We start from the raw sequence: 27,098 nt of genomic DNA, 5'->3' as shown, positions 1-27,098 counted from the left end.
TCAGCAGACAAGGGAGGATTATGGAGAAAAAACACTTTGAGCTACAGAAAGTTACGAATAAAGGTTAGAGCATTTAAAGATGGCCATATTAGTGTTCACAATCAAGTTGTGCAATGTTGTTGATCATCGGTCACCACTGAAGACTTGGTGTAGAAAGTTAATGCAGAAGCTCAAGAATCTGTAGAATGGAGGCATTGAACATCGTTAAAGAAAGTGCCATTCAGGCAAACAATTTCATCCAGAAAAATCACATCCGCTATGTTAAGATATGGGCTTGAGGTGCTAGTGTGGATTTTTTCCCCTGAGAATAAAACAATCCACTAGTGAGACCTTAATTCATTGCACTGAGCAATACAAAAAGTTGTGTCAAGCTCAACAAAGGGCTTCTTTAGCATGGCAATGTCTACCTACATGTAGCTCAACTAATGCAAGGTTTAGTTATACACGACCAGTAGATAGTTTAGGATTGAAGGAGACCATTCACCAAAAAGCAGAAGATTGAGTTGTTGTTAGTGAAAGAAAGAAAACTTGTTAGCTTTCAGAGTAAATCATATTTCAAGGTTGAAAAAGGATTACTCTGAAAGCTAGCAAGTTTTCCGTCTTTCGTGTGTGCCTCTTGATGACTTATATTCTAGTTTTCTGAGAGTGATCTCCTTTAATCCCAAAGTATTTACATTCTGCCAGGACTTCCCTGCAACTATTACCGTATTTACTCGAATCTAAGCCGCACTTTTTTTCCGGTTTTTGTAATCCAAGAAACCGCGCGGCTTAGAATCGAGCGCAAAGCAAGCGGAAGTTCTGAAAAATGTTGGTAGGTGCCGCTACAACTAACTTCTGCCGTCGAATATATGTAGCGCTACACAGGCATGCTTTGTAGGCACAAAGATAAATACTGGCGCCAAAACCTCTGCGTCAGTAAATAAATAAATAACAAAAAAAAAAACGTGCAAGATCAGCTTTTTTTTCTCCGCCTCGAATTTCGACCACTGCATTTTCATACATTATCCAACGAAGTAAATACAAATTCCGTATTGTTCATCTTCGAATGTAGCAGAATGTCAATGTACTACGAAAATCCGACTGGCAAGACTGTTTGGGATGTTTGTCAATATAGCCAACTCTACGTTCTGAATTTTTTCCTACCTGTGAGAAGAGATGGTTGCTAATAGGAACCTGATGAAACGTGAATCACATGCAGTATTCTCTTCACCATAAGAATAATACAAATATAAACATTTTGCCATGTATTCTTTCGTGTTTGCTGCTATCTCATTTAAATCCTGTCTGCCTAATAAACTACGAAGCTAGAGTGAGACAACAGCAAACGCGGAAGAATATACGTATCGCGTCATGTTTATATTCGTATCTTATGCCTAATAGTAATACAGTCAGAAATGAAGCACGGCAACTGACAAGATTTTTAAATCTAAGATGACTCTAATTTCTGTGCACAATTTGATGTACTAAAGAAGCGGCCGCAAAGATTTTCAAACGGAGAAAAATTTTTGTGTAATTCTCGTTCAGAACATGTTCTATCATACGCAGTCTATTATTTGGTTCTTGTTGATCATTATCAAAGAAAGCAGCAGTGTAAGTAACAACAAATAGTAGTCCCTTGCCATTGTTTCGCTAATAAGACGATTCCTCTTTTTTTTTATTGTAAGCGGCGGTAGCGCGCACAAAAGCAAGCCATGCCGCGAGCGGCGACAGGCCGTAAACACGCACTATCAGAATGCGACAAACAATGTATGACGCAGCACAGTAATGCATTTTCAGCTTAGAGTGACGTAAACACCTATAACAAAGAAAACGGCACTTATCAGATCAAAGCAAAATAAGCAATCGATTCAAACCAGACGAAGCACATGAAAAAGGAAGGGTACCCGTATAAATACGGACGGAGCGCCTGACGCATAGCAAGGGCTACCTGGTAAAGCTTAATTGCTAAGCTTAAGACTCGAACCAAACTACTGTAGCTGTACCCACATTCATTCGACCTAAGTTGTGTCTCTTATTACAATGGACCAACTTTGTTTAGATTTGGAGGTGCGGCCTAAAACTTTTCTCTCCACTTGAATTTCGAGTCTCAAATTTCAGGTGCGGCTTAGATTCGGGAATTTTTTTCCCTTTATTTCGAGTCCCATTTTTCAGGTGCGGCTTAGATTCAAGTAAGTACGGTATACGACTTGGAATGACATGATCACCATATAGCACCAAGTGTGTCCTTGGACTTGGATAGAGAGGGAGTGGCAACAGGTGTGCAACTGCTAGGTGGTTAGTCAAATTATGAAAGCATGAAAACATCTGTTCAATAATGGTTGTCAATTTGGGCGACAGATTTTGATGAGAATGGAATTATTATGTTGAAAAGTGGTTTAAAGTATAGAGTTTAAAATAAAATTAAAATTGTTTTAAAATACACTGGCACCTAATACAAAAATGGTACTTACTTAAATAACATATGTATAATATAAATAACACCTAACATAGATTTGAGCATAATACAAGCAAACATAAATGAATCTATACATCTCACAAAAAAATTTTCATTTAATCCCACATTAAAAATATAAGAGTGGTTCAGCACTGCTAATTCAGGTAACAGAGGTTCATATGAAGGCGATATATGCATTTTTGTTTGTTTGTTTGTTTGTTTATTTGGGGGACAAAACATAGATCTTTGATTATCCTGCAACGAGAGCCAGGTCATCAGTGTTTTGATTTTGAGAAAGATGAATCACCAGTGTAAGTAAACAAAAGAAAAAAAAAGCCTTGTACTGCAAAGACTTCCTGATGTTGCATCAAAATATGTGAAAGAAACTTCACAATATTTCAGTGAGAAACTTGTTCGTAATATACAGCCAATGATGTTGGTAACAAACTCCTCACAGGAAAATGTAGTGTGCCAGTGCTAAGCAGAAGTCGAGAACAATAGCTCCTGAGTATCACTGTGCTCCATTGAAAGACAATGAAGCAGGTTACTGGGTGCACTTACTCTGAAGGTGCAAAGTAATGGACACCCCCTTGTAGGATTATCCTCTGCATCTAACAGGATTGTGGTAATCAGAAGTGGATCCCAATGTTAGCATTGACTATTTTCTGAAGGTGACAAGCACGTGCTCCATTGAAATACTGTGAAGCTTCAGACACGCCAAAGAACAGAATACCACAAAGAATCAGCTACATTTGTACAGTGGGAAAGCTTTTAACAGCACAATTTTATCACCTTTTTATAAAGGGTGTATTTTTACAATTCTGCAAGGTAAATGCTTAATAATAATTGCACATGTATGTGTAATGTTTTGCTCCTATGGCAGGCTCCCAGATTCACAAGAAAAATAATGCCTCCATCTGCTTGCTGCAAGAATTACTATTTCTGAGAAGCGAGGGAGTTACAGGATTAAACTATTGTGCATACACATTTCTCTGGCACGTGTAATTATTAAGATTTAATGTAAGTTAATGTATAGTGTTGTGGAAACTGCTAATTTTTTGGGCATTATTGTTTCTTTGGGAAATAATAAACAGTACCAGAAGGGAAAAATGCAAAATTAAATTTTCAAGTGCTTTCTAAGAACACAAAAATGTGGAAGTATTCCTGAGGGCATGTTGGAAAGGCAAAGTGCATTTAAAGGAAGAAGTGTGTGTGTTTTTTTTTTTTTTTTTTTTCCAGTGAAGTAATAATGCTTATTTTGTTCCGTTGATGTAAAAGGTGTCCGAAACCTTTAAAGTTAAATCGCAAAGGCAGTGCAGGGTCTTAAACATTGAGATGATGAGCTAATGGTTGGAAATGGATGAGTTTCTCACTGACATAAATTAATTACTCTTTATAGCAACAATTTAAGCTCAGAACAGCTCACTGAATTTTGCTGCACTGTTGCACAAAGAGATTGGTAGCAAGGAACCTATTAATTAATTAGTCTTCAGTTTCTACTGGGGTTTTGTACACCAACAGTGTTGTATAATCTCATAGGAAAAAAAAATCGTTGGAAGATCCAGGAACCTTGCAGACAGTTGGAAGAGGATCTCACTTTCCAATTCAACAATTAGTATAATGCTATTGAAGTGGGATGGTACAGTGTCTTGTGAAAACCACATTCTCTCATGGACAACAAGAGATAGAATTCTACCAACAAATATTGAATTAATTATCTGAAAATTTAATTGTGATTGTACCAGAAAATAAAAATCATTTTACAAATAGAGCAGTCAGTTACTTGCAGACCTTCATAAGGTTGTCATTAACTGATTTTGTACAGTTCCAGCCCACAAATTGAAAGAAAATTATTGGTGGTGATCTAAGATGTGTAGCATATGGATTTTGACATAACTGTGGCAGTTAAAAACAGAATCATAGTTTAAAGAGGCCTCATCTGTGAAAGCTACAAATTGTAGGAAGTTTGGTGCTATGGCACCAGTACTGAACTGGCCAATTCATTGATAGAATTGAACTTTAGGTTGAATTATCTGGCACCATTGTTCACACACATTGTTTATAATAGTGGTCTAGTTGTTGCTCCACCTCCACCTCACGGTACTTTTTGAAGAGTACTTTCATGTCAAAGTTGATAGATATTGTTTACAATCCAACACCATCTTTTTAAATTCTTCTGTACAAATAATTATTTGTAAAGAACCATACGCATATCTGTGGCTTGAATAACCCAATTTCATGTGAGTTTCTATCTGGAGCAATAAATTTGTAGCACTTAGGGAGATACATGTTGGATATGAAACATGGCAAGTTGAAACTATTCCCTTTGGTATTGCTCTGCTCCTTTTGACAGCATTTTTTCCCTTTCTTTCAGCTAACTGTACTTCTACAAGTATGGTATATGAAATGTACATACTCATAATGATAAATTTTTTATTTACATAGTACTTCATGCAATTTCGTATCTTGTGCCAGAATTTGCCATGATGATAGTGGTATATTTAGTAGTGTTGAAAACTTTATTAACTAAAGAAAATTGGTAACAAATTGTTACAACAAGGTGTAATGGTGAAATCAGAGTGAGTTAATCACTGGTTGAAGGATTACTGTCACAACTAATTAGGAAGCCTTGAGACCATTCTTTCTAGTAATGTGTTTCAGTTTTCTGAGAACTTATTTACGTAAAAGATACAGATTAGAAACACCCAAAGTTACTTTTGCCATTGAACTGTCTTACTTGTTTAATTCCATGATTTCATATTGTAGTTTTGTAGCTCTAATTTTTCCTAACTAGATAAATCTTCATTATTCAGTTAAGCATTTAATTAAAAAATTGCATAAATTAAATATTAAAACATGGCAACTTTACTTGTAAGTAGTGTGCCAGTCTAAATAGTACTGTGAGCTTTTGTACTTTTCTATCTAGGTAGGTTTTAGTCAAATCAAATCATTATTGGAATTTATAGATTATTTACTCCACTGAATTTTTATCCTGCAGTTTTATAATTATCTATCAAGATTACAAAATAATATTATGCCATTATCTATGTACCAGCCCCAAGAAAAGATCTTCTGTTTGCCACCAGAATTTGTATGATCAACACCATTGTGTTCAAAAGTCCACGCAAGGTAGTCAGCCAGTTTGTCTCTTCACATCCCTGATTGAGATGCTGTGTCTATTTAATACACTATTAAAACCTCTTTGTAAAAGAGCATGTGAAATTTCACACCTATCAGACTCAGAGTTAACATCTTGCTGAAAGTACAGTCCCAGTTCTGATTATGTTAACAGTTCTGTGACATTTGCATAAGTGGAAGTCAGCAGCTCACTTTGTAGAGTAGAGTTTATTACAACCTGCATGGTACTAGTGTCTTACTAACTTTTCTACTGTGAATAATGGGGCATGTATGTGCAAATGATGATGATGTGTTATTTTTGGTGAACTGATTTGAAGGACAATCAGGCTCATGATTTGGAGGACAATTAGGTTCACTGTCACTAAATGAATCGACCTTTTGGTTGACTCTCACTAGTAACGCGTTGAGGGTGAATTCAATGGGTTATAAAGTTATGTTATGTGGAAATGAACCGAGTATAGACAACAGTAACATATTGTGCAAATGAGCAACAAGTGAGTATTACTTTTGGTTATAATGGTGAGATGAGGGTGCTTTACACGGTTGGTTGATGATATTTTGGTTAAGAGCTGACAGGACAGTTATTAAGTGATCTGCTAGTGAAATAATATGTAAAGTAATGCCTGTTGTTAGAGACTGATCATAACTCAATTGTGTCTCTTGGAGAAAGTAAATGTGCATATGGTAAATCAGAAATCTGATAGTATTGCATTTGTTGTTGCTGAACATAATTAGAATATCCAAACAAATTTTACAGTTTCTGACTATAAACTTGCATTGTTAAACAGTAATGAGAGACCACGATTTTCATCCAGCTTTCCAAGCACTACATCTTGATGTAACATATATTGAGTGCATGCCTTCAAAGTTGCTGTAATGATTAATGCTCCATCTGCAATCACCATTAATGAAATGTTAACAGTGATCAGTTCCGTCATGGACAAATCACAAACAGTTGTACATTGCTTTTCAAAGTATAACCCCAAATGTTGAGGCAGAAGGCTGATATTTGTTATGAATCAGAAGCAGTTTAAAAAACAAACCTCAGACTAATTTCTCATTAAAGACCTCATACTTCCTGAAATATTCATATCTGGCCACTAATTCTATATTGCTAATTCTATATTGCAAAATATTGTTTAATTCTGACACTAAACATTTGAGACATTTTGTAATATGATTTAGAGTCATTGCACATATATGAAACAATTATTTAAGTAAAAAGTAACTATATTGTTTCATTAAACAGAGATATCCATAACTGTAACACAAGAAATAAAAATGATTATCATGTTGAAGGCAACGAGCTCAAATTAACTGACAAAGAGCGTGTAAAAGATGGATGCTTCCCGTACAACACTGTGCCAAATTATATAAAGATAATAGAAAACATGGCTGCATTCAAAAATAAACTAAAATGACTTGATTGAAACTTGTTCATATGGTCTTAAAGAATAACTTGAATCAAAAACTTGTTTCATATGTAACTCTGCAGATATGTAAAACATCTTTCAGGAAATGTAGTGATTTTAATCATTGGCAATTATGTATGTATATCAATGGTTTTTTAGATGCGTGTATTTTAGAGGCTGTTTTTGTAGAAATCAGTCATTTTACTGATATGGGCTTGTAGTTATCAATTTTTGAAATTTGTAATTTTTTCATACATCATGTAAACTTGTTCAGTACCATTGTACAGAATGGTTCATGGAAATAAATGAAGTTCAGTCATATTATCCTATTTTGTGTACTGAAATAAGAGAAAGCAAGCAACTGTGACTTAAGTATGTTGAATTAACCAACACTTGGATTTTGTTATGATAACTGTTCCACAGCAATGTTGCCAGCTCTGATATGTTCTGATTAAAATTTTCCATTCTTTTCATAAGTTATTCTGTTCCAATGCTAGAGTGTTTCTTTAAACAAGACTGTGACCAAATCCTTTATCATCTAAGAAAATGAAGTGCTTCATGCATGGTGGACCCACTGGTTCCAATAGCTAATTTCTTTGTCTGTCTTTTTGTATTTTTGAAAAAAAATCTCTAATTATTAAGCGGAGAATTTTTCGGTCATGATTTGTCATTGGACAATGTATCACTGAATACACTGCATGGTTGTTTTTTATTTTTGCATTAATCTGACATACTTATCTAGTCTTATAAAAAGTTACCAGTGTGTAACACTAATACAGCTTTTTACATTATGAGCTCAGTGTTATTCAAATAGTGGAAATTAGCTTGCTAAAAATTAGTGTTTCTATTCAATGTTTAAAGTCTGCATTTTATATTTTAGTCAGTAGAAATGGATCCCTGTCTGGATGATTGTGTAATGTTTGCACGGAAACTGCGTAACCTTGATGTTCCTGTCACCCTGGATGTCCTACCTGGACTTCCTCATGGATTCCTGAATTTTTCACCGGTATGTAAGATGAATGTTGGTAGTAAGATTACATGTTTAGAATAATTAGAAACTGTTATTACCAGGAGTAAATTGCTTTGTGTTGTAAGTAACCCTAAAATGCTGTAAGTATTTAAAGTAGCTAGGATGGCCCTATTTCAACAAAAAGTAATTTATTTTTAAAGGATTGCCCATTACAGTGCACATAAAAAGTGTAATGTGTGATGTGGTATATCAACACAGACGTAAACTACATGAAATGTATTGTATTCAGTCCAATGAGAAAAGGAAGTGTGCGTGGCTAAGGAAGTTATCTGGACGTATACATTTAGGACTATGAAAGCCATAAATAAATAAAATAAAATAAAAATTAAAAGTAGTGGCCACAAATGAAACACTGAGAAATAGGTATGAAGATTATAACCTTATACATGAATGAAGCAGTAACAGCAAATGTGTTTATTTGAGAAAGACTACATGGATGCATTTATATGACTATTTTAAACCAATGATTACAATGTTTATAGTGTTACTACCGGGTAAAAAAAAAGTGTGCATCATACAACACATTGGTCTGTTTCATTTAAGATGTGCTTAAATGACTTACTTGTAATTCGTTTTGAATTGCCAGTCACTTACAAGGGAAGTACCCCCAATTTGAATGGCTAATACTGAGTAAAAATGCTTCCAAAATATGGAGATGTCTGTTGTATCACCCATCAGTGTCATCTATCTGTAAAACTATGCATTTATGTACAGATGATGTTTGAAGCTTTGAAGCTTAATGGATCTGAAGACTACAGAAATAAAATCCGCATAAGAAACAGTTTCATGTAACAAACAGTTATGACCAGTAGATTGATAAGAGTCAAATGGGAGGTATTACTTGGCAAAAAGCTCAACATTTACTTGGAAAACTCTGTTAACACATACAGTATTTAGTCATATGGAAGCTGGTGTTTTCTGATGCGTATTTCCTTTATTTTTTTTTTATCAATGTGCAAATGTGAAATTTCAATGAAGTGATTAATACAAAGCGGAAGGGAACAATTCGTGGGAAAGATATCGATAATGTGATCACTGTGGCTTTTGCTACAGGACTATATCCTGCAGGTAAACCAAAAATGATATAGCATGTCCACAAGTTGCCCTTTTCAAGTGTGCATACTTTTCCATTTCACTGTGTTAACCTTCTACCATTGATTGAATCAATACTGATATTTGCTGGTAAGGTAGGTGGTACAATACACACATTCGAGTATTTTTAAATTTTTGTATTTGGTTTGTTACATGTTTCTTATTTGATTTTAGTCATTAAAATTAGGGTAGTCCCATAGGCTCTCGTAGGGCAACCGAGCAAGGTGGCACAGTGGTTAGCACACTGGACTCAGGAGGATGACAGTTCAATCCCGCGTCCGGCCATCCTGATTTTGGTTTGCCGTGATTTCCCTAAATTGCTCCAGGCAAATGCCAGGATGGTTTCTTTGAAAGGGCATGGCTGATTTCCTTCCCCATCCTTCCCTAATCCAATGAGACCAATGACCTCGCTGTTTGGTCTCTTCCCCCAAACAACTCCCCCCCCCCCCTCCCCCCCCCTCCTCACCCGCCCCCCCCCCCCACCCCTTGTGTGCCAACCACCATCATAGACTGAGGACAGTGGACTGTGACTGTGTCCAAATATGAATCGTGATAGTGCCTGTTTTCCCCAATAGCCATCACTGATTACTAGCTGTGATTGAAGCAGTGTAAGGCAGAAGAAAGAAAACAAAATCCAAGTTTTTATTACAAACTGACTTGCTTTTCAAAGCAAAGTGTCTGTCGAACAATAGGACACTTAGTCAATGCAGACTTTATGGAATGGCACGAGAGGCAAAGCATTTTTTCTCTCTGAGACAAAACAACGGACCTTATTTTGGTGTCTGTCATCTCGAGTAGAAACATTATTGATGCAAAAACCTGTAATATCCTGAGTAATAATGAACATCTACAATGTGACATTATTTCACCAAAAACTGGAATTTTGATAAAATAATTCCTCGACCAATATTCAGAATAGCTTTTCAGTTCTTGCCATGAGAAGTGTTGCTTTTTAAAAAAATTATACATATGTTGTTCCAGGTGGCTTTTATCATGAGTAGGACTCTAAATGGTGTTGTTGAATCCATTAGTCTTGTCTATAATAAAAGAGATTAATTCCTGTATGGAAATTGTTGAAAAATTTCTAATGCTCTAAAGTTTTTTGGAAAGTGTAAAGTTTACACTTACTTACTCATGAATTTTCTATATCAGAATTGTAAACTCCGAGCTTTTGCTCCTTTCTGTCAGTTGTACTTTGCATGGATGAAGGTAGGAAATAAAAAATAAAAAAGGCTTAATTGGTAATGATCAGGCAAGAATCATCAAGAGCACAGTTGAAGGTGAAGAAAAGAACAACTCATTTTCACTATCACTATTACATTCCATCCCATATGAATACTTTTTTATGTACAATATAGTCTCATGTGACAGCATGTGCTTCTGAATCATCAAATAGCCTTTAAAGGCACTGGACCTCTGTTACCTACGTACATTGTCAGCACTAGAGGAATACAGGATCTGTACATTGCTGGCAGTTTGAGTGTTAACAGGACAAATAAACATTACCACAAAACATAAGCAAAAATATGAAACTTCACATTTCTATGATCATTCATAAATTAAAAGACTGTATGCTTATTAGTCCCCAGCGTTGCAGGCAGCTGCATGTAACCAGAGGTTAAGTCCATGCTGCTATGAAATTTGGCTGGTGAAAATTTTGTTACCTTGAAATGAATTGACCTCATGAGGATGACAATGCAAGAAGACAATCTTGTGTGTGCTACATAGTCATATGACTTGTTAAGGGTAAACAGTAGAAAAATACATGAAAGTAGAAACTGTAATTTTGTTTGTTTGTTGTAAACTGAAAGAGCATTTTTAAAAAAAAAAAAACCTTCACTGAGCAGATACCGTGGCTCAAAATGTTATTTTGAATATTGAGTTATGGCAGACAAAGAATTTGTGAGAAGTAATGATGCAAGTAATATACATTGTAATACACAGGAATGCAGCCGGTTGATGTGGTTGACAACTGCTGATATTTCTACAGCTACACAACCTGTCATTTTAAAGGCAAAACTGCTCCTCTGTGCAAAACAACTTAAAACCTTAGTTAGCAGAATAATTCTGGAAAGATCTCTCTCTCTCTCTCTCTCTCTCTCTCTCTCTCTCTCTCTCTCTCTCTCTCTCTCTCTCTCAAAGATGACCGATGTCAGAAGTTACCAATTGTGAAAATTAATAACTAACAGGGGTGAATTTCACACAGAATTTAAACAATAACTTTATCTCTGTAAGGTTACGTGCTAATCTAATTTCAACTGTTTGCGTAGTAACACTATACCAGTAGCTGGAAGTACCTGCCAGAATCCCCGTGTTATGTTCCATAGCATGACCAGAATCAAGACAATGTTGCTTGGCTGTTTTAAGCCTGTGTGATGCTTATGCTCAGTACACCAGTCCTCCACGGTCCTGGTAGTCTGTCCAATATATGACATGCCACAACTGCAAGGGATACGGTGGGCACCCACCTTACACAAACAAAGATCACCCTTTAGAGAATATAAAAGGGCCCCTGTCTTAGATGGCGGTAAAAAAAAAAAGAAATTTCAAAAATACAATAACAGGTTGAAAGGTAAAGAGTAAATATCTCTTTCTAAGAGTAATTGTTCTTCCACATTTTACATTATATTCTTCAAATCAATAAATATCTTATACTACACTACTTTTAAAAGTTGTCTGTGTGTTAATTCAGGGTATAAGGTATTTCCATCATTCCATACCAGATTTCTACCAAATCTATCCAGCTATTTCAGCATGGAGTAGTGACAAACTTCCTTGTTTATAATATATATGGGATAACAACACAGAGATTCTGGCATGCACTTTGCACTTCCTGCTATTGGGATAGTGTTATTAAGGTAGCAGTTGAAATTAAATTAGCTAGTTACCTTGTAAATAGAGGTTTTTATTTAAATTCTGTGGGGAAATCCCGTTCTCTCTCTCTCTCTCTCTCTCTCTCTCTCTCTCTCTCTCTCTTCAAAACACAGAGAGGCAGAGTTAATGCTGTCTCATATGTTTGTTATTAATTTTCACTATCTATTACTTCTAATGTTGGTCATCTTTGGTTGTGTTATGATGCCAACGCTCACTGTCTGTGTGTGTGTGTGTGTGTGTGTGTGTGTGTGTGTGTGTGTGTGTGTGTCTGCAAATTGAGGTTTTAAATTCCCTTGCACAGTGCGTACTAGGTGCGCTTTTACCTTGAAAATGACAGGTTGTGCACATGTAGAGATGCCAGTGGCTGTCAACGATGTCATCCGGTTGGAGTCCAAAGAACCAGACAGAAGGGTCAGAGAATTGTGAAAACTCTTGATCATTTAGTGCAGGCTCACCCAAACTGTGCCCCTGGGGTGCTAGCACCCACGATCGCCCATGGCCAGCGCCCCAGGCAAATTCGTATGTTGTCGCAGTGGCCGAGCCATGTCGCTTAGCTGGCCATGGGACCCGCCGAGCCTCGCCATGCCGCTGTACGCGCACTTCGTTTGGATGACAGACCGCCGCGCCAGCAGTGGTCAAAAGCGACACAAAACTGTTAGTCAACAGATGCAAGGCTACAGTGGATCGAGATGGATGGCCAACAGCAGCAAACAAAAAGAAAGAGGAGCAGCGCGTCCGCACTATTTAAATCCCAGTGGGAAATTAATTTCCTTTGTACTGCTGTCGAAAATCGTGCCAAATGTCATTGGAACCTCATGTATTTAAAACAGTACTCGATTGTATGGCAGTTTAATACTTGTCACAAAGATCAGTTCGAAAATTTGTCGCAAGAGGAACACCAATCAAAGCTTGAAGAACTGAAAGAAAATTTCAAGCAGCATTACAGTGAAGTAAGTGTTTCCTATTGTATGACTCTTTATTATTTATAAAGATGATAAACAAAACTATATTTTATAATCTGATATGTCACTTAGCAATGTGCCAGGTATCGAATATCAGACTGTCAGCAACAATGAACATTACTTTTCGGTTAGTTTTTATATTTGGGTTGCATTAAATTGCGTTGCACAGACATAAGAAAAAGTTTCAGGTACATTATTTTTTGCCACTTTCTGAAAAGCCGTCACAAACACTCTCTCGGCAGCAAAGTGTCATTAAGAGTCATTCTTTGTTTTTGTGTTTTTGTGGATGGGAAGACATATGTTGTAGTTTGATCTACGTTTTCAATTAAACAAAATGCAGATATTCCAATAGATAAAAATTTATTTTGCGACCACATTTTGCTGACTTTTTCAGAGGAACTGGGGGGAAAACACACCTAAAATCAATCTTTTTTTGTTAGTTTCTTATTTGAGTTTCAATGAATGAAACAATTAATTGTTAAAGTGATAAGTGGTTTAAAAAGAGGATTGTACAAAATTAATTGTATGTTCTTTTTTGCCATGATAAGAGCAGGAAACAGGTGGGCAAAGTTTGTGCGCAAGTTACAAATGTTCGCTGAGAATTGTGGAAGCAGGGAAACCCTTTGCAGCTGGGAATCTCATCAAGGATTGCATGGTTGACTTGGCGGCTTGTATTTGTTCAGCAGACCTCACAGAAAAATTTGAAAAAATAGCTCTTTTTCCTCAAACTGTTTGCTCGCCAAGTCGAAGATATGGCCTCAGATATGGCACTGCAATTAATGGAGAGAACGGCAAACTTCATTTCACTTTCTATCGCTCTTGGCGAGTCTGCAAACGTTGCGCACATATCTCAGCTCATCATATTCATTCGAGGTGTAGACGACAATCTGCGTGTCACAGAAGAATTTCTCGACCTTATACCATTAAAAGACACAACCGCTGGTTTGAATACTTTTCTAGCTGTGGAAAACATGTTAGAGTCAATGGTTTTAAAATGGGAACGCCTGACCAGTGTAACAACGGATGGAGCCCCTGTGCTAAGAGGGATACGCACTGGATTCCTGGGTTTTGTCAGGTCAAAAATGGCGAAAGTTGGCTGTTCCTTAGTCGCAGCAGTCCATTGTCTGATACACCAGGAGGCATTTCGTGTGAAGATTGTCAACATAAAAAATGTTATGGACACAGTTCTTCAAACGGTTAACTATCTTCTCTCGCATGGACTCTTACATCACCAGTTTAAAGAATTTCTGGCTGATATCGAAGCGGAATACCTGGACATCCCGTACCATGCTGAAGTAAGATGGCTGAGCAGAGGAAAGGTGCTTCATCAGTTTTTCTTCTTTTTGGAAATGAAAGGACGCACACAAGAATTACTTTGTGATCCTAAGTGGGTGGCGAATTTGGCTTTTTTGAGTGACCTTACCGGTCATTTAAATACTTTGAACATTGCACTCCATGGCGAAAATCACTCTGTTGTTGATTTAGTGCAGACGATTCAAGCATTAAAAAACTTATTTTGTGGGAAAAACAGTTGTGCAGGAAGAATTGTGGACACTTTCCTCCACTAGACAGCATTAAAGAAGATGTGGATTTTTCATATTATGTTCAGATCAGTTTTGAATTACAAGAACAGTTCGAAAACAGATATTTGGAGATAAGTGAGCTTCAACCAGCCTTAGATATATTTGTTCGCCCGTTTTCCCTTCAGGCAGAGGACATCTCCTAAGTGCTTCAACCAGAACTGATTGACCTGCAGTACGATATCCGCCTGAAGGACCACTTTCTTATCTGTAAAACTTTGATGACTTTTACAGCTGTCTTCCATGAGAGAAATATCCTCTTTTGCACAAGCACGTGGCCGAAGTTCTCTCAATGTTTGGTTCCACATATATTTGTGAGCACTTTTTCTCTCTTTTAAAGCTTGCTAAAACTAAGAAATGTTTATTACTTGGCGATAAAAATTTCACTAATTCTTTGAGGTTAGCAGTCTCATGGAATATTGTACCAAACCCAGACAAAATCGTTTCCTTGAAAAAGAAAAACGTGTAAAATATTAATTTTCTTCTTAAAGAATGTTGACTGTAAGAATTAAAGAGTGTTATAACCTTAATTCAATTTTTTAAAAAGTTTTCAAACTTTGTTAGTTAAAATTATTACGTACGAAACAGCAAACTAAGGATTTGATTTCTAAACTCTGAAAAGGGATAAAAAAAGCTGTAGCATGAATGATAACAAAAAAATTTACTTGTAACTACTAACAGTAGGAATGAGACTCCCTTACATAAAATTATTTCTAAAATAGATTATTTATGACTCTAGTTCATTTAAGAAACTGATATATTTTTCAGAAGGCACCTATTGTACATATGACGAGTGTGCATGTGCAGTAGTAATAGAATCAACCTGTGGGTCAGAAAACTACTAAGTTGTTCTTCAATTCTTGTTGTGGGTATTGTTTTCTAAAGCTTTGTGCAGTAATTCTACCACACGAACGTTATTTGTTGCCTAAACAAACCTCTTTTACAGAGGTGCGCTTCCTCTGTTATTTTGTTTACATTTGATTTGACCGCGGGACAGTCCAATGCAGCGCAGAGCAGTGCTGTGCGGTCTCACTCTCTCCGCAGCTGTCTCTCTCACTCCTATGCCGACACTAGCAACACACGGTCGTGGACAGGGCGCTGAACTGCACTGCCTTGTGCCCGTGGGGCGCGGCTGTGCCCGCCGGGCTCATTTCTTGGATGAGCCTGATCTAGTGTCTCATAGCAACTGGCCTTGAATTTTTTGAAAGAATAGTGACTAATGATTCTCCTGGCTGTACCACTATACAATTGAATCAATTGAATCAAACCAGTGTAGAAGAGTTCTTTTTCTCTGCTTCTGAAGAAATTCTAAGTGACACAACCAACAAATAAATTACTTGAGAAGTGAGGGGTATGAAAAGTTGTGCTGTTAGTAGACTTTTGTCCAAGTGTGACAATGGCCAACCTGCATAATGTTGTACATGTGAAGTGCCCAAACAAAGAGGCTGCAAATGTTCAACTCTTACTTGACAATACACAGCCTTATACTGCACCTTGTGTTCGCACTAAGATGTTTGGACCTCTGAAGAAAGCCCCCCAGTCTGACCATTACATCAGTTGTGCACAGATGGCTATACACCCTCCCCTCTCACCAGAGTTCCATGAATAGGCTAGTTGGAACTTGCCCTCCAATGTGAGAAATTCTACATTTGTTGAAAATAGTGAGAGAGGTGTAATATCAGTGAATGTGTTTTGTTTTGTCAAACACTCTGTCTTCTGAAATCAGTTGAGTGTAAGTGTTGATTCACCTGTCTATGTAATTTCAATATATGTAAACTGCTAACACCAAACTGAATCTTTCAAGATGATTTTATATACTGATGCTTAAGCACCAGGACAAGTTGTTGTTGTTGTCATTTATTGTTATTGATTATGATCTAAAATTAGTGGTGAAAGGTGTGCTAACTCATAGTAATGTTAATAGTAAACTTGTCTTATTTGTTGTAAGATGCACATTTTCCTCAAATTTTGTTGTATTACTTTAATATGCTATGTAAACCAACTTACTGAATATTATGTATTCTTGGAATTTCTGTTGCAGCTGAGTAAAGAGGCTCATAGTGGATCAATGTTGTGTGTGCAGCGTATCCAGCAGTTGTTTGACAAGGCATCAAGATCAGCCTCACCATCATTATCTCCTTCATCATCTTCTACATCATAGTATGATTTCTATTCAGGTTGCCTTCGTAGTTGATGAGACATAAATGTTTGATACAAAATACAGTACTTATATAAAATTTTATGTTTTTGTTATACATTGGTGATTCAGTTTTTGTAGAAATACAGTTTTCAGGTTCTGAGAATGTTATTGTTCGCACAGCAAATATAAGCAGCATTTGTTTAGCATCTTGCTGTGTGAAATACTGTGACAGTTTTATATTGTTAGTTAATTTCAGTTAAATTATTATTCAGTATGTTTACTGGCCATGTTATACTTTGTGATGATCTCTCTATTTGAATGTGTGTGGATGCATAACTTCACTATAGTAATTATTTATTTTCATGAGGTTGAGATTATTTATTGTTGTCAATGGTGGTTTCAATGCCGCACAAAGATACATTTGAAGTGTCAGTAACATGCTATGAACATCTCTTTCTTGCTCTGTATCTCAGGAATAGACAATTTCACTGTTAAATCTGCTATGTAAGAGCACATTGCAATTGTTGTTACCCTTAGAAAGCTACTACATGTTAAATTTTGTGTGTTGGAAGCCTCAATTTTTAATATTGTATGGATGGCACATAATTCTTTTGTATGCTTCTATGTGGTTTCTAAAAAAAAACATGCACTGTTTATTCCCCGTGTTATGGCCTGTGATATTTTATCTTTTGTTCATAATAAACTTGTACAGATGCAAAAAGAAAAGAAAAATATCAGATTTGTAAAGCACCTGTTGGTTTCCCTACTTCCTGTAGTTTGATTTATTATGTTGGAAAAAAGTTATTTTTTGTCCTGGCAAGTGACATATTAACATAATTAATCCTCCATGCGCAGTCAAGTATGTACTTTACAGTGTTTGTCTCTCTTTGCCCTTTATAATTGGACTGCTGTGTGGACAGGTGTGATGATATGCTCCTGCATACAACTATACTCCATATATTTCTGATATAGTTTCTGTCGTTTATTTTCAGATACAGGTTGAGGAAAGATTGGTGCCAGAACAGTGCAGTACTCCCTAGATTGTACATTGTAGGGAAGGGAGCTTCTTGTAGAGCGAGATTTTTGCCATTGCTGGGAAAGCCAAATGACTGTATACTTTGGTGAAACTGATGTTCTCAGATATGTAAAGTCAATCACCCAGCCTTGGCAGCCAGAGACAAAGGTCATGTGTGTGTGAGTTGTGTTTCTGTGATTGTGTGTCTGTGTGTTGTCTTATTCAGAAGGAGGCCTTTTAGCCAAATGCTTACTTGTTTTAGCAATCTTCTTGTTGTGCCTCTCTGTGATTCAACATCTCCACTATATGGTGAGTAGCAATCTATTCTTCTCATAATATCGTCATCACTCACAGTCTGAACTGTCTATTAAGTACTTCAACTTCACAGTGTTTGTAACTTCAGAGAACGTAATGTGTATCTCTTCATTCCTTAGTATTTTTTCATATGCAGTTCTCTGTGCATCACAAGTGAGGTGGCGCAGTGGTTAGCACAATGGACTCGCCATTTGGGAGGACAACTGCTTAAACCCATGTCTGGCCATTGTGATTTTAGTTTTCTGTGATTTCTCTAAATCGCATGAGTCAAATGCTGAGATGGTTCCTTTGAAAGGGCATGGCTGATTTCCTTGCCCATCCTTCCCTAATCCGAGCTTGTGCTCCATCTGTAATGACCTCATCACTGATTGGACGTTAAACACTAATCTCCTCTGCCTCCCTCTTTGTACATTGATTCTTCCTAACTAGTCTCTGGAAGTTCAGCCTTTTGTTCTTCATTACTAAACTGTGAACTGAGTCTATGTCTGCTCCTGGGTCATACACTTAAATATCTGATTTTGGAATACCTTCCTGGCCATGATACAACTGGCTGGAATCTTCCAGTGTCTCCGGCCTTTTCCAAATACACTACCACCTCTTGTGAATTTTGATTAGAATATTTGTCACTACTAGCTGAAATTTATTGCAGAACTCAATTAGTCTGTTTGCTCTCATTCCTCTTACCATGGTCATATTTTCCTGTAACTCTTTCTTCTGCTCCTTCCCCTACAACTGCATTCTGATTATTAGATTTTCATCTCCCTTTATGTGCTGAATTACTTGTTTAATATCTTGATACGCTATCTCTGTCTCCTGCTTGCAGTGTTGGCACATGAACCTCACCTGTTATTGCCTGTGTTGATTTGCTGTAGACTCAAATGAGAACAACCCTCTCACCGAAGTGGTCACAGTAACTCACTCTCTGCCCTATCTTTCTTTGAATAACGAATCCTACTCCTGTTATACAAATACCATTTTCTGGTGCTGTTGATATGCCCCTAAACTTGTCTGACCAGAAAATCTTGTATTCTTTCCATTTTGCTTCACAGACCCCTACTACATCTAGATTGAACCTTAGCATTTCCCTGTTCATATTTTCTAGGTTCCCTACCACATTCAAACTTCTGACATTCCACACCCCAACTTGTAGGATGTTACCTGTTTGTTGGTTATCCAATCTTATTTTGTGATGGTCTCCACGTGCTTGACAGTACCCTCCTGCTTGGCAGTCCCCTCCTGGAGATCCAAATGGGAGAGTAGTCGGGAATCATTTGCCAACGGAGAGATGAGCATGACACTTTGTCAATTACTTATAATGTGTCTTGTGGATACACATTGTATGTCACTAATGCAGTGGTTTCCATTGCCTTTTGTATCCACACACCATTGATCATTCTTGATGCTTTTGCCCTTTAGGAGCAGTGTCCCATCTCAAAGGCAAGAGAGTGCTCTGAACCTCTGTCCACCCTTCCACCCTCTTTTATCTACATTTACATCCATACTCAGCAAACCACTGTACTATGCATGGCACAGGGTATGCTGTACTACTACTACTACTACTACTACTACTAGTTGCTTCCTTTCCCGTTCCATGTGCAAATAGAACAAGAGGGAAAATGACTGTCTATCTGCCTCCTTATGTGCCATGATGTCTCATCTCATCTTTGTGATCCTTGCGCAAAATGTATGTTGGTGGCAATAGGATTGTTCTGCAGTCAGTTTCTGTGCCAATTATATAAATCTTCTTGGTAGTGTTCCTTGAAAAGAACATCGCCTTCCCTCGAGGGGTTCCCATTTGAGTTCCCGAAGCACGTCTATAACATCTGTGTGTTGTTTGAACATACCGGTAACACATCAAACAGCCTGCCTCTGAGGTGTTTTGATTTCTTCCTTTAACCTGACCTGGTGTGGATCACAAACACTCGAACAGAACTCAAGAATAGATTGCACTAGTGTATCATATGCAGGCTCCTTTGCAGATGAACCATACCTATCTAAAGTTCTTCCTGGGAACCAAAGCTGACCATTTGCCTTCACTACCACAATCCTCACATGCTTGTTCCATTTCATATTGCTTTGCAACATTACACCCAGATATTTGAATAACATGACTGTGCCAAGCAAGACACTAGTAATACTGTATCTGAACATTACAGGTTTGATCTTCCTACTCACCTTCATCAACTACATTTTTCCACATTTAGGGCTAGCTGCCATTCATCACACCAACTGGAAATTTTGTTTAGGTCATCTTGTATCTTCCTACAATCACTTAACTTCGGTGCCGCACTGTACGCCACAGCATCATCAGCAAGTAACCACGGACTGCTGAATATCCTGTGTGCCAGATCATATACATATATAGAAAGTAGCTGCAGTTCTGTCACACTTCGCTGGGGCACTGCTGACAATACCCTTGTCTCTGATGAACACTCCACATTGTGCACAATCTACTGGTGTCTATTACCTAAGAAGTCTTCAAGTCATTCACATATCTGGGAACTAATTCCATATGCTTGTACCTTCATTAGGAGTCTGCGGTTGGGTACACTGTCAATTGCTTTTCAGAAATCTAAAGCTATGGAATCTGACTATGCTCTTCATTCATAGCTTGTAATATATCAAGTGAGGAAAAGGCAGATGAGCAATGCTTTCTAAAATTGTGCTGATTTGCGAACATAAGCTTTTCGGTCTTTAAGAAATTTCTTATGTTCAAACTCAGAATATGTTCTAGTATTCTGCAACAAACTGATATTGATCTGTAATTTCCGGGTCTGTTCTTTTACCTGTTTTATATAAAGGAATCACCTTTGCTTTCTCCCACTCACTTGGAAATTTGTCTTGGGCAAGAGATTCATGAAAAATGCAAGCTAAGTAAGGGGACAATGCCATAGAGGACTCTTTGTGAAACTGAACTGTATTCTATCTGGATATGCTTGCTTATTTATTTTTGACTCTTTAAATTGTTTTTCTGTATCAGGGATGCTTATTACTACATTGTCCATACTATGTGTGATGGTCAAAAGGCAGTATGTTGGTATGATTTTTCTGTGTAAACAATTTCTTAAATGTGGAATTTAAAACTTCAGCTTTCATCCTTCTGACATCAGCTGCCACACCAGATTGGTTAGTGAGTGAATGGATGGAAGCCTGAGACCTGCGTAGGACCGGATTTTCCTTTGGATTCTTGGTCACATTTTTTGCTGGTTGTTGTTATATGGATCTTTTGACAGAGGCATGAATCTCATATAACCGTTGCCTGTTGTCATTTGCATGTTCTATTTTGAACCAAGGGTGCAATGGCCTTTGCTTCCTCAGCATTCTCTGAGTTTCATTGCTAAACCACCGTGGGTCTTTTCCATCTTTAATCCAGTTACTGGGCATATAATTGTCCAGACCACAATTTACAATCTGTTTAAACTTTACCCATAATTCCTCTATGTCCATCATATTTGAACTAAACCAATGAAATTCATTTCTTAGAGAGATGCCAACAAATGCTTTTCTTCTCTTTCTAGCAAAAACAGTCTCCTAACCTCCTTGAGTGATTTATTAACTTTCATAACTATCGTTGCCGTGATGAAATCATGGTCACTAATCCCCTTCTCTATACTGATGTCCAACCTGTTTGTAGCTACAAGGTCTAAGAAATATCATTATGTGTGGGTTGTTGAACTAGCTGATCAAGACAGTTTTTGGAAAATATGTTAAAAAGTACTTTATAAGACCCTCTGTTATGACGCCACAGATGTGCCAGTCTATACAGAGTAGGTTAAAGTCACCTCCAACTAGTATTGCATGATCTGGGTATGTACATGGTACCGACTGTAGACTTTATTTGAACGGCTCTAGAACCGTCACAGCAGAATCGAGTGGCTGGTGAAAACAACCAACAATTAACTTGGTTTCACCTAGACGTGTTATATGCGACCAGGTAACTTAACTGTCGCTCTTAATCTAGACAATATTTTTGTCAACTGCGATGAACACACTCCTTCCTATGATGTCAAACCTCTCTCTCCTGATATTGCTAAATATCTCAGAGCTTTCTACTTGAGGTTCTAGCTGACAATGCCACTGGTAGAATGAAGGTACTCTTATGCTGGAAGTCTTCAGCCACATTTACTGATGATTATATTCAAAATTTATACAGTGGGAAGGTTCAGACCTGGGGACCATGGCATTTTGGTTACTAGCCAAAGACTTTACTCCCTAGACCATAGGACCAAGCGGGGTGGCGCAGTGGTTAGACACTGGACTCGCATTCGGGGGGACCACGGTTCAATCCCGCGTCCGGCCATCTTGATTTAGGTTTTCCGTGATTTCCCTAAATCACTCCAGGCAAATTCCGGGATGGTTCCTCTGAAAGGGCACGGCCGACTTCCTTCCCAATCCTTCCCTAATCCGATGAGACCGATGACCACGCTGTCTGGTCTCCTTCCCCAAACCAACCAACCAACCAACCTAGACCATAGGTCCAGACATTCTTATTCATGCAATTTACGAAGTGCTAATGACAGTAGTATGTTTAGTTCATATGGAAACATTTTATATATTGTAATTAATTTGTAATTAACAATACATGCAAACCAAGTGTGTGTTAGAATTCAATAGTTCTAAAACTTTTTTGTGTTAAGGTGGGCATAGCTTACTTAAAAGCCCTCATCCTCCACTTTTCAACACATGTTTCACTTTTTCCAAGAACTTATTTCAAAAGTGATTCGTATCTACAATTTTTGTGTTACAGAATGTTCAAATCTATAAATGCAATTCTTTTCAAAATTCAGTGTCGTAGTTTTTATAGCTTTGCCTTTTCTGTGCCCAAAATTGTTTACTGTCATTTAAATACCCTGTTAGTTTGTTAATTATTCAAATTAGACAATTTCACTTCCTCAAAATTTCTTGACGAACGTTGGAAATCTCTGTGCACATTAAAATTTTTCTGCCATAAAACAGTACCTATTATTTTCTACTTATACAGTTTTTAGTTAAACACATTTACTTCACTGCATAATGTATCTTTCATTTCTGCAGTCGTGTACATTAATATCTAGAATATAATCTCTCTTTATTTTAATATTTTTTTTACGTATGCACGGTGTATCTATATATAGGCACTGCACGCAATGCCACAGAGCGGAAATTCCTGGACAGCATAATACAGAAAATAAAGGAAAAGCAACCACTTACCTATAGCTGACTGATGGGTGGCACATAGAAATAAAACTGAGACATAGATATCAAGGTTGGGACATGGTGACAGGAAATGATGAGTCATTTTTGTCAGTGACACACATTTTTTTTTCCATCCTTGCAGGATGGTACAAACAACGTTTATCATGAATGTCCATCCATACACATGCCTTACACTGGCAGCATGACTTGAGCACCCATCCTGAGGGGTAAACACTCCAGTGATGAGCCGTGGTGCGGCTGTATGGACCACCCAAGACAAAGGCTGGATCTCTGTAAGTTCAATTTTCAGCATGACTTGCTGAGCATTGTGATTTTCGTGGGCAGGAGAAAGAGCACCACTAAATGTACGGACAAGTGCTGTGAAATGAGCAGATGTGCAAGACTTTGCATACATGTTCGTGAGGAGTTGCATTAACTCAATCCCCGTGGTCTGTGGTGTGAAAGGTCAGAGACGTGTCACGTTGCATTGACCAGTTCACACTGCCTACCTGCTTTGTCCCATGTGGGCCAGTGCATGATGCACCATTGCCAAAATCTGGCATAACAGGAAAGCTGCACACACACAGGCCGCACGAATGCAAGGTACCATTTGCTTGTGTCAGCTGTGCCACAGTCACACCCTTAACGCATTTCTGCAGTGCGGCCGCCACAGGAAAAAAAAGTCTTGCTTCAACTGCCAAAGACAGTGGTTTTTGCGTGTGTTTTTTGTCTATTTTTGACAATGGCCTTGCTGGCCAAAAGCTCACTTTCCGACACCTGAACGGGCACACTCGTAGCCGTGGTGGGACACTGTTCACCAAATCCAACTATTGCAGGAAGGAAATTAAAGATGAAATTCCATGCGACTTAAAGAGGTAAAACCCTGGTCAGTAACACACCACACTGTAGACAAAATGGCAGAAAATTCAGACCATTTGCAATACCAACAGAAAAACTGGCCTACGATATGACGTCAGTCATAGGTAGTGCATCATTGATACAAGAAATGCAAGCTATTCTACCCACACTGTGTAATTGCCTGTGTGTGCTGAGGACTGTTTACTGGACTGACAGCCAGAGAGTGCTTCATAACTTCTGGAGTCTATGAGACAGACAATAACATAAAACTGGCTCCGACCAACTACAGCAGAAACCAAGTCCAAGTTGTTCACATACGGCACACCCCTCAGAATCCTAAATAGTCATCTGCATGAAGAGACAATACTGTAGGATGCAGAAGTTTCTGGAGGAAGTGCTGTCTTCTGCTTGAGCTGTTGTAAAGCTCTATCCGCTTGAGGTCTAGTGATAAATCATAGAATGAAGGCTCTAAGAACGGGTGACATAGCTACTGGTAAACCTTATGGGATATAAGGTTGTGGTCCAAGAAACTCTTCTGTTCCTGATGTTTCGTTCAGGACTGCGCTGGATATACTCAAAGGTGGTGCTACGCTGAGTCTTGCTGACTGACCCGTCAGAGACCAGAAGTCTCCAGACCAGAGGTAAGTCAGCAAGACTCAGCGGAAGAGCGCCTCTGTGGATGTCCAGTGCAGTCCTGGATGAAACGTCAGGAACAGAAGAGTTTCTTGGACCATGACCTCATATGCTGAAAGGTTTTCCAGCAGCTAGTGGTAAATGCTGTGCACTGTACAGACAAAGCCAAGTGTTCAAGGTTGTTCTTTCCATTGTTTCCTTTCTGCTAAAAGTATCAGTCTGATGAATGCTCAAAAATAATTTGCTTTGCTTTCTAACTCTCCAATAATAGCGGAACCTTTCAAAATCATTTCAGTAAAAGAGTGCATGGCTGTGTCAAGATTAGAACAATTTATGCCTAACAATTGTCTTGCCAGGCAGCAGACACCAACCACATGACGACATCCAGCATCTGCCCAGGTGGTAGCGATGTCGTGCCTCTTGGTCATGTTTCTGCAATCCCATTGGCAACCATAAAATTGTTTATTATTGTCATTTGATATTCCATGTATAATAACTTCAGTAAACTGAGTGAACACTATGCAGCAACATAATGATGTGACCGTTGCTCGTACAGCGTATGAAAGGAGAAATGTTGAAGTGTGTAATCTCCCAACACAGTTAGGTCACTTAAAATTAGGTGGATACACAAGCTCATAATGTTATGTTTGGCATGCTGGAGTGTAGCTTACTATGAATGCTGTTTAAACATTATAAAATAGTGTCCCAAGTAGAGAAATGTCTAGCATTAGTGACATTTGCTCACCTTTGGTTTAAAAGGAGAGTGGAGGCAATGTTAACAGCTTGAAACATTTGTACCATGTGTGGAGTGTGTGCTGTCAGAGAAATTGCACCAGAAAATGGTTTTCTCATTTTTAGAAAAATCGTTCTGGCATGAATGATTTTTGCACATTCAAGGCGGCCTGGTAACTTGCAGATGTGATGAAACTGTGATCATTTAAGGGGACTTGTATGTCCTATTCCGCCAATGTTAAATTATCGAATTTTGTGACCCATTGTCTTGGAAACTTTTTAAGACACAAACTTACAATTTTCCATAATTATTGAATGCACCTTTCTAGATACATTGAACTAGAATTATAACCTAAAATTGTATTGTGGGGCATGCTATCTTTTTTTTTTCCTTCAAACACTCAATTTTTTGACAGAATTTTGTAAATAAATGAACATAAAAACAAAACAACTCAGGATATTTCAATTATTCTATTTCCATATGTGTCGAATCTCATACTTGGCATGCTGTGAAAATTTCATGTCTCTACCATCAGTACTTTTTTAGAAAACTGGTCATTTATTGCAAAAAATGTAGTTCAGAGATATTGAGGTTTAAAACTTCTTTTATTACAAATTATTATACAGACTTAAATTTGTGTGTCTTTTATCCATTAGAATTGCCCTGGCCCACAGTCTGTGTCTTCTTCAGTGTCACAACAGCCCAGTGCTTGCCTCCTCCTTTTCTTTCTTGCTTCTTTGTCATTTGCTGAGAAGCTAACTCTGCTTCATACACAAAGCTCATCCACTTCCCGCAGTCCTTTACCTGTGTTCTGTCCAAATCTTACTCCTAACTTCTCCAGAACCTTAAGTCTTTCATAGTTTTCACCATTAAAAGTTATTACAGCATCAGACACTGCTACATTTAGAGATATAAGGCCAACAAATACATTTTTAGGCACATGGCACCACACAACATTATTGAAGGACTCATTCACATTCTGGGTCTTCCTATGTAAACACTTCTTTAGCAGCTCAGGATTTGCCAAATCTCTGTAAATTGGTTTGATTGCCTCCGTTACTGCCAAAGGAAGAAAATGTTTGTGTAAATTCACGCAGGGTGCCAGAAAATTCAGTTTGCCTATATTTACATCAAGTGTTTGGTGGAGGTGGACCCAAAGCATGACATGGGTTTTCATTGGTTGATATTTGATGAAAGAAGGTGCTCCACGCAGCTCTTTTCATCTTCTCTAAATTGTCACAATTATCTCTAATGGTCTTCCCATAATATCCCTGTAATTCATCAATTACTTTGTCCATTAGTCTCCCAGCACATTTTATTGTCTTGCCATCAGACAGTTTTGTGTTACCAGCTTGGTTTTTAGGTTACGCGGACGTATTCCCATCCTTTCCTTGACAAGTCTTACACACTCAAGTTTTTGTATAGGAACATCATATAGCTTACTGTTTTGTATTGCAATGAAAGCCTTGCTGCCTCCATCACCTAAGTAATTCACATAAGACACCTCTCTCCTTCTGCGAACACTGGAAAATGTTAACTGCTCCTTTTACCTCCATTCTTCCACTTGTGCCATCATAATTTTTTATACACTGCTGCTTATGAAGTAATCTGTTCTTCTGGTTCACTGTACAACCTTGGGAGTACTTACTGACAACTTCAAAATCCAAAACTTTTCTAGTGTCAATACACATTGCAGATGTAAAACCA

At 37.8% G+C, this 27,098-nt stretch overlaps 1 protein-coding gene across 3 annotated transcripts in view; it reads left to right on the top strand.

The window, feature by feature from the left end:
- The window catches only part of LOC124595826 (hormone-sensitive lipase), a 119,375-nt gene extending 102,005 nt beyond the window's left edge, over positions 1 to 17,370 (top strand). For all 3 annotated transcript variants that reach the window (XM_047134724.1, XM_047134723.1, XM_047134722.1), the window contains 2 exons: positions 7,865 to 7,990; positions 16,564 to 17,370. In XM_047134724.1, the coding sequence (XP_046990680.1) occupies positions 7,865 to 7,990; positions 16,564 to 16,683 (246 nt within the window). In that variant the 3' untranslated portion in view covers positions 16,684 to 17,370. The remainder of the gene's footprint in view (positions 1 to 7,864; positions 7,991 to 16,563) is intronic.
- The last annotated feature ends 9,728 nt before the right edge of the window (positions 17,371 to 27,098 follow it).

This window comes from Schistocerca americana, chromosome 2 (genome assembly GCF_021461395.2).
Source record: "Schistocerca americana isolate TAMUIC-IGC-003095 chromosome 2, iqSchAmer2.1, whole genome shotgun sequence".
NCBI lineage: Eukaryota > Metazoa > Arthropoda > Insecta > Orthoptera > Acrididae > Schistocerca > Schistocerca americana.
Note: the sequence above shows the minus strand (reverse complement) of the source record. Positions and strands in the feature narration are given on the sequence as shown.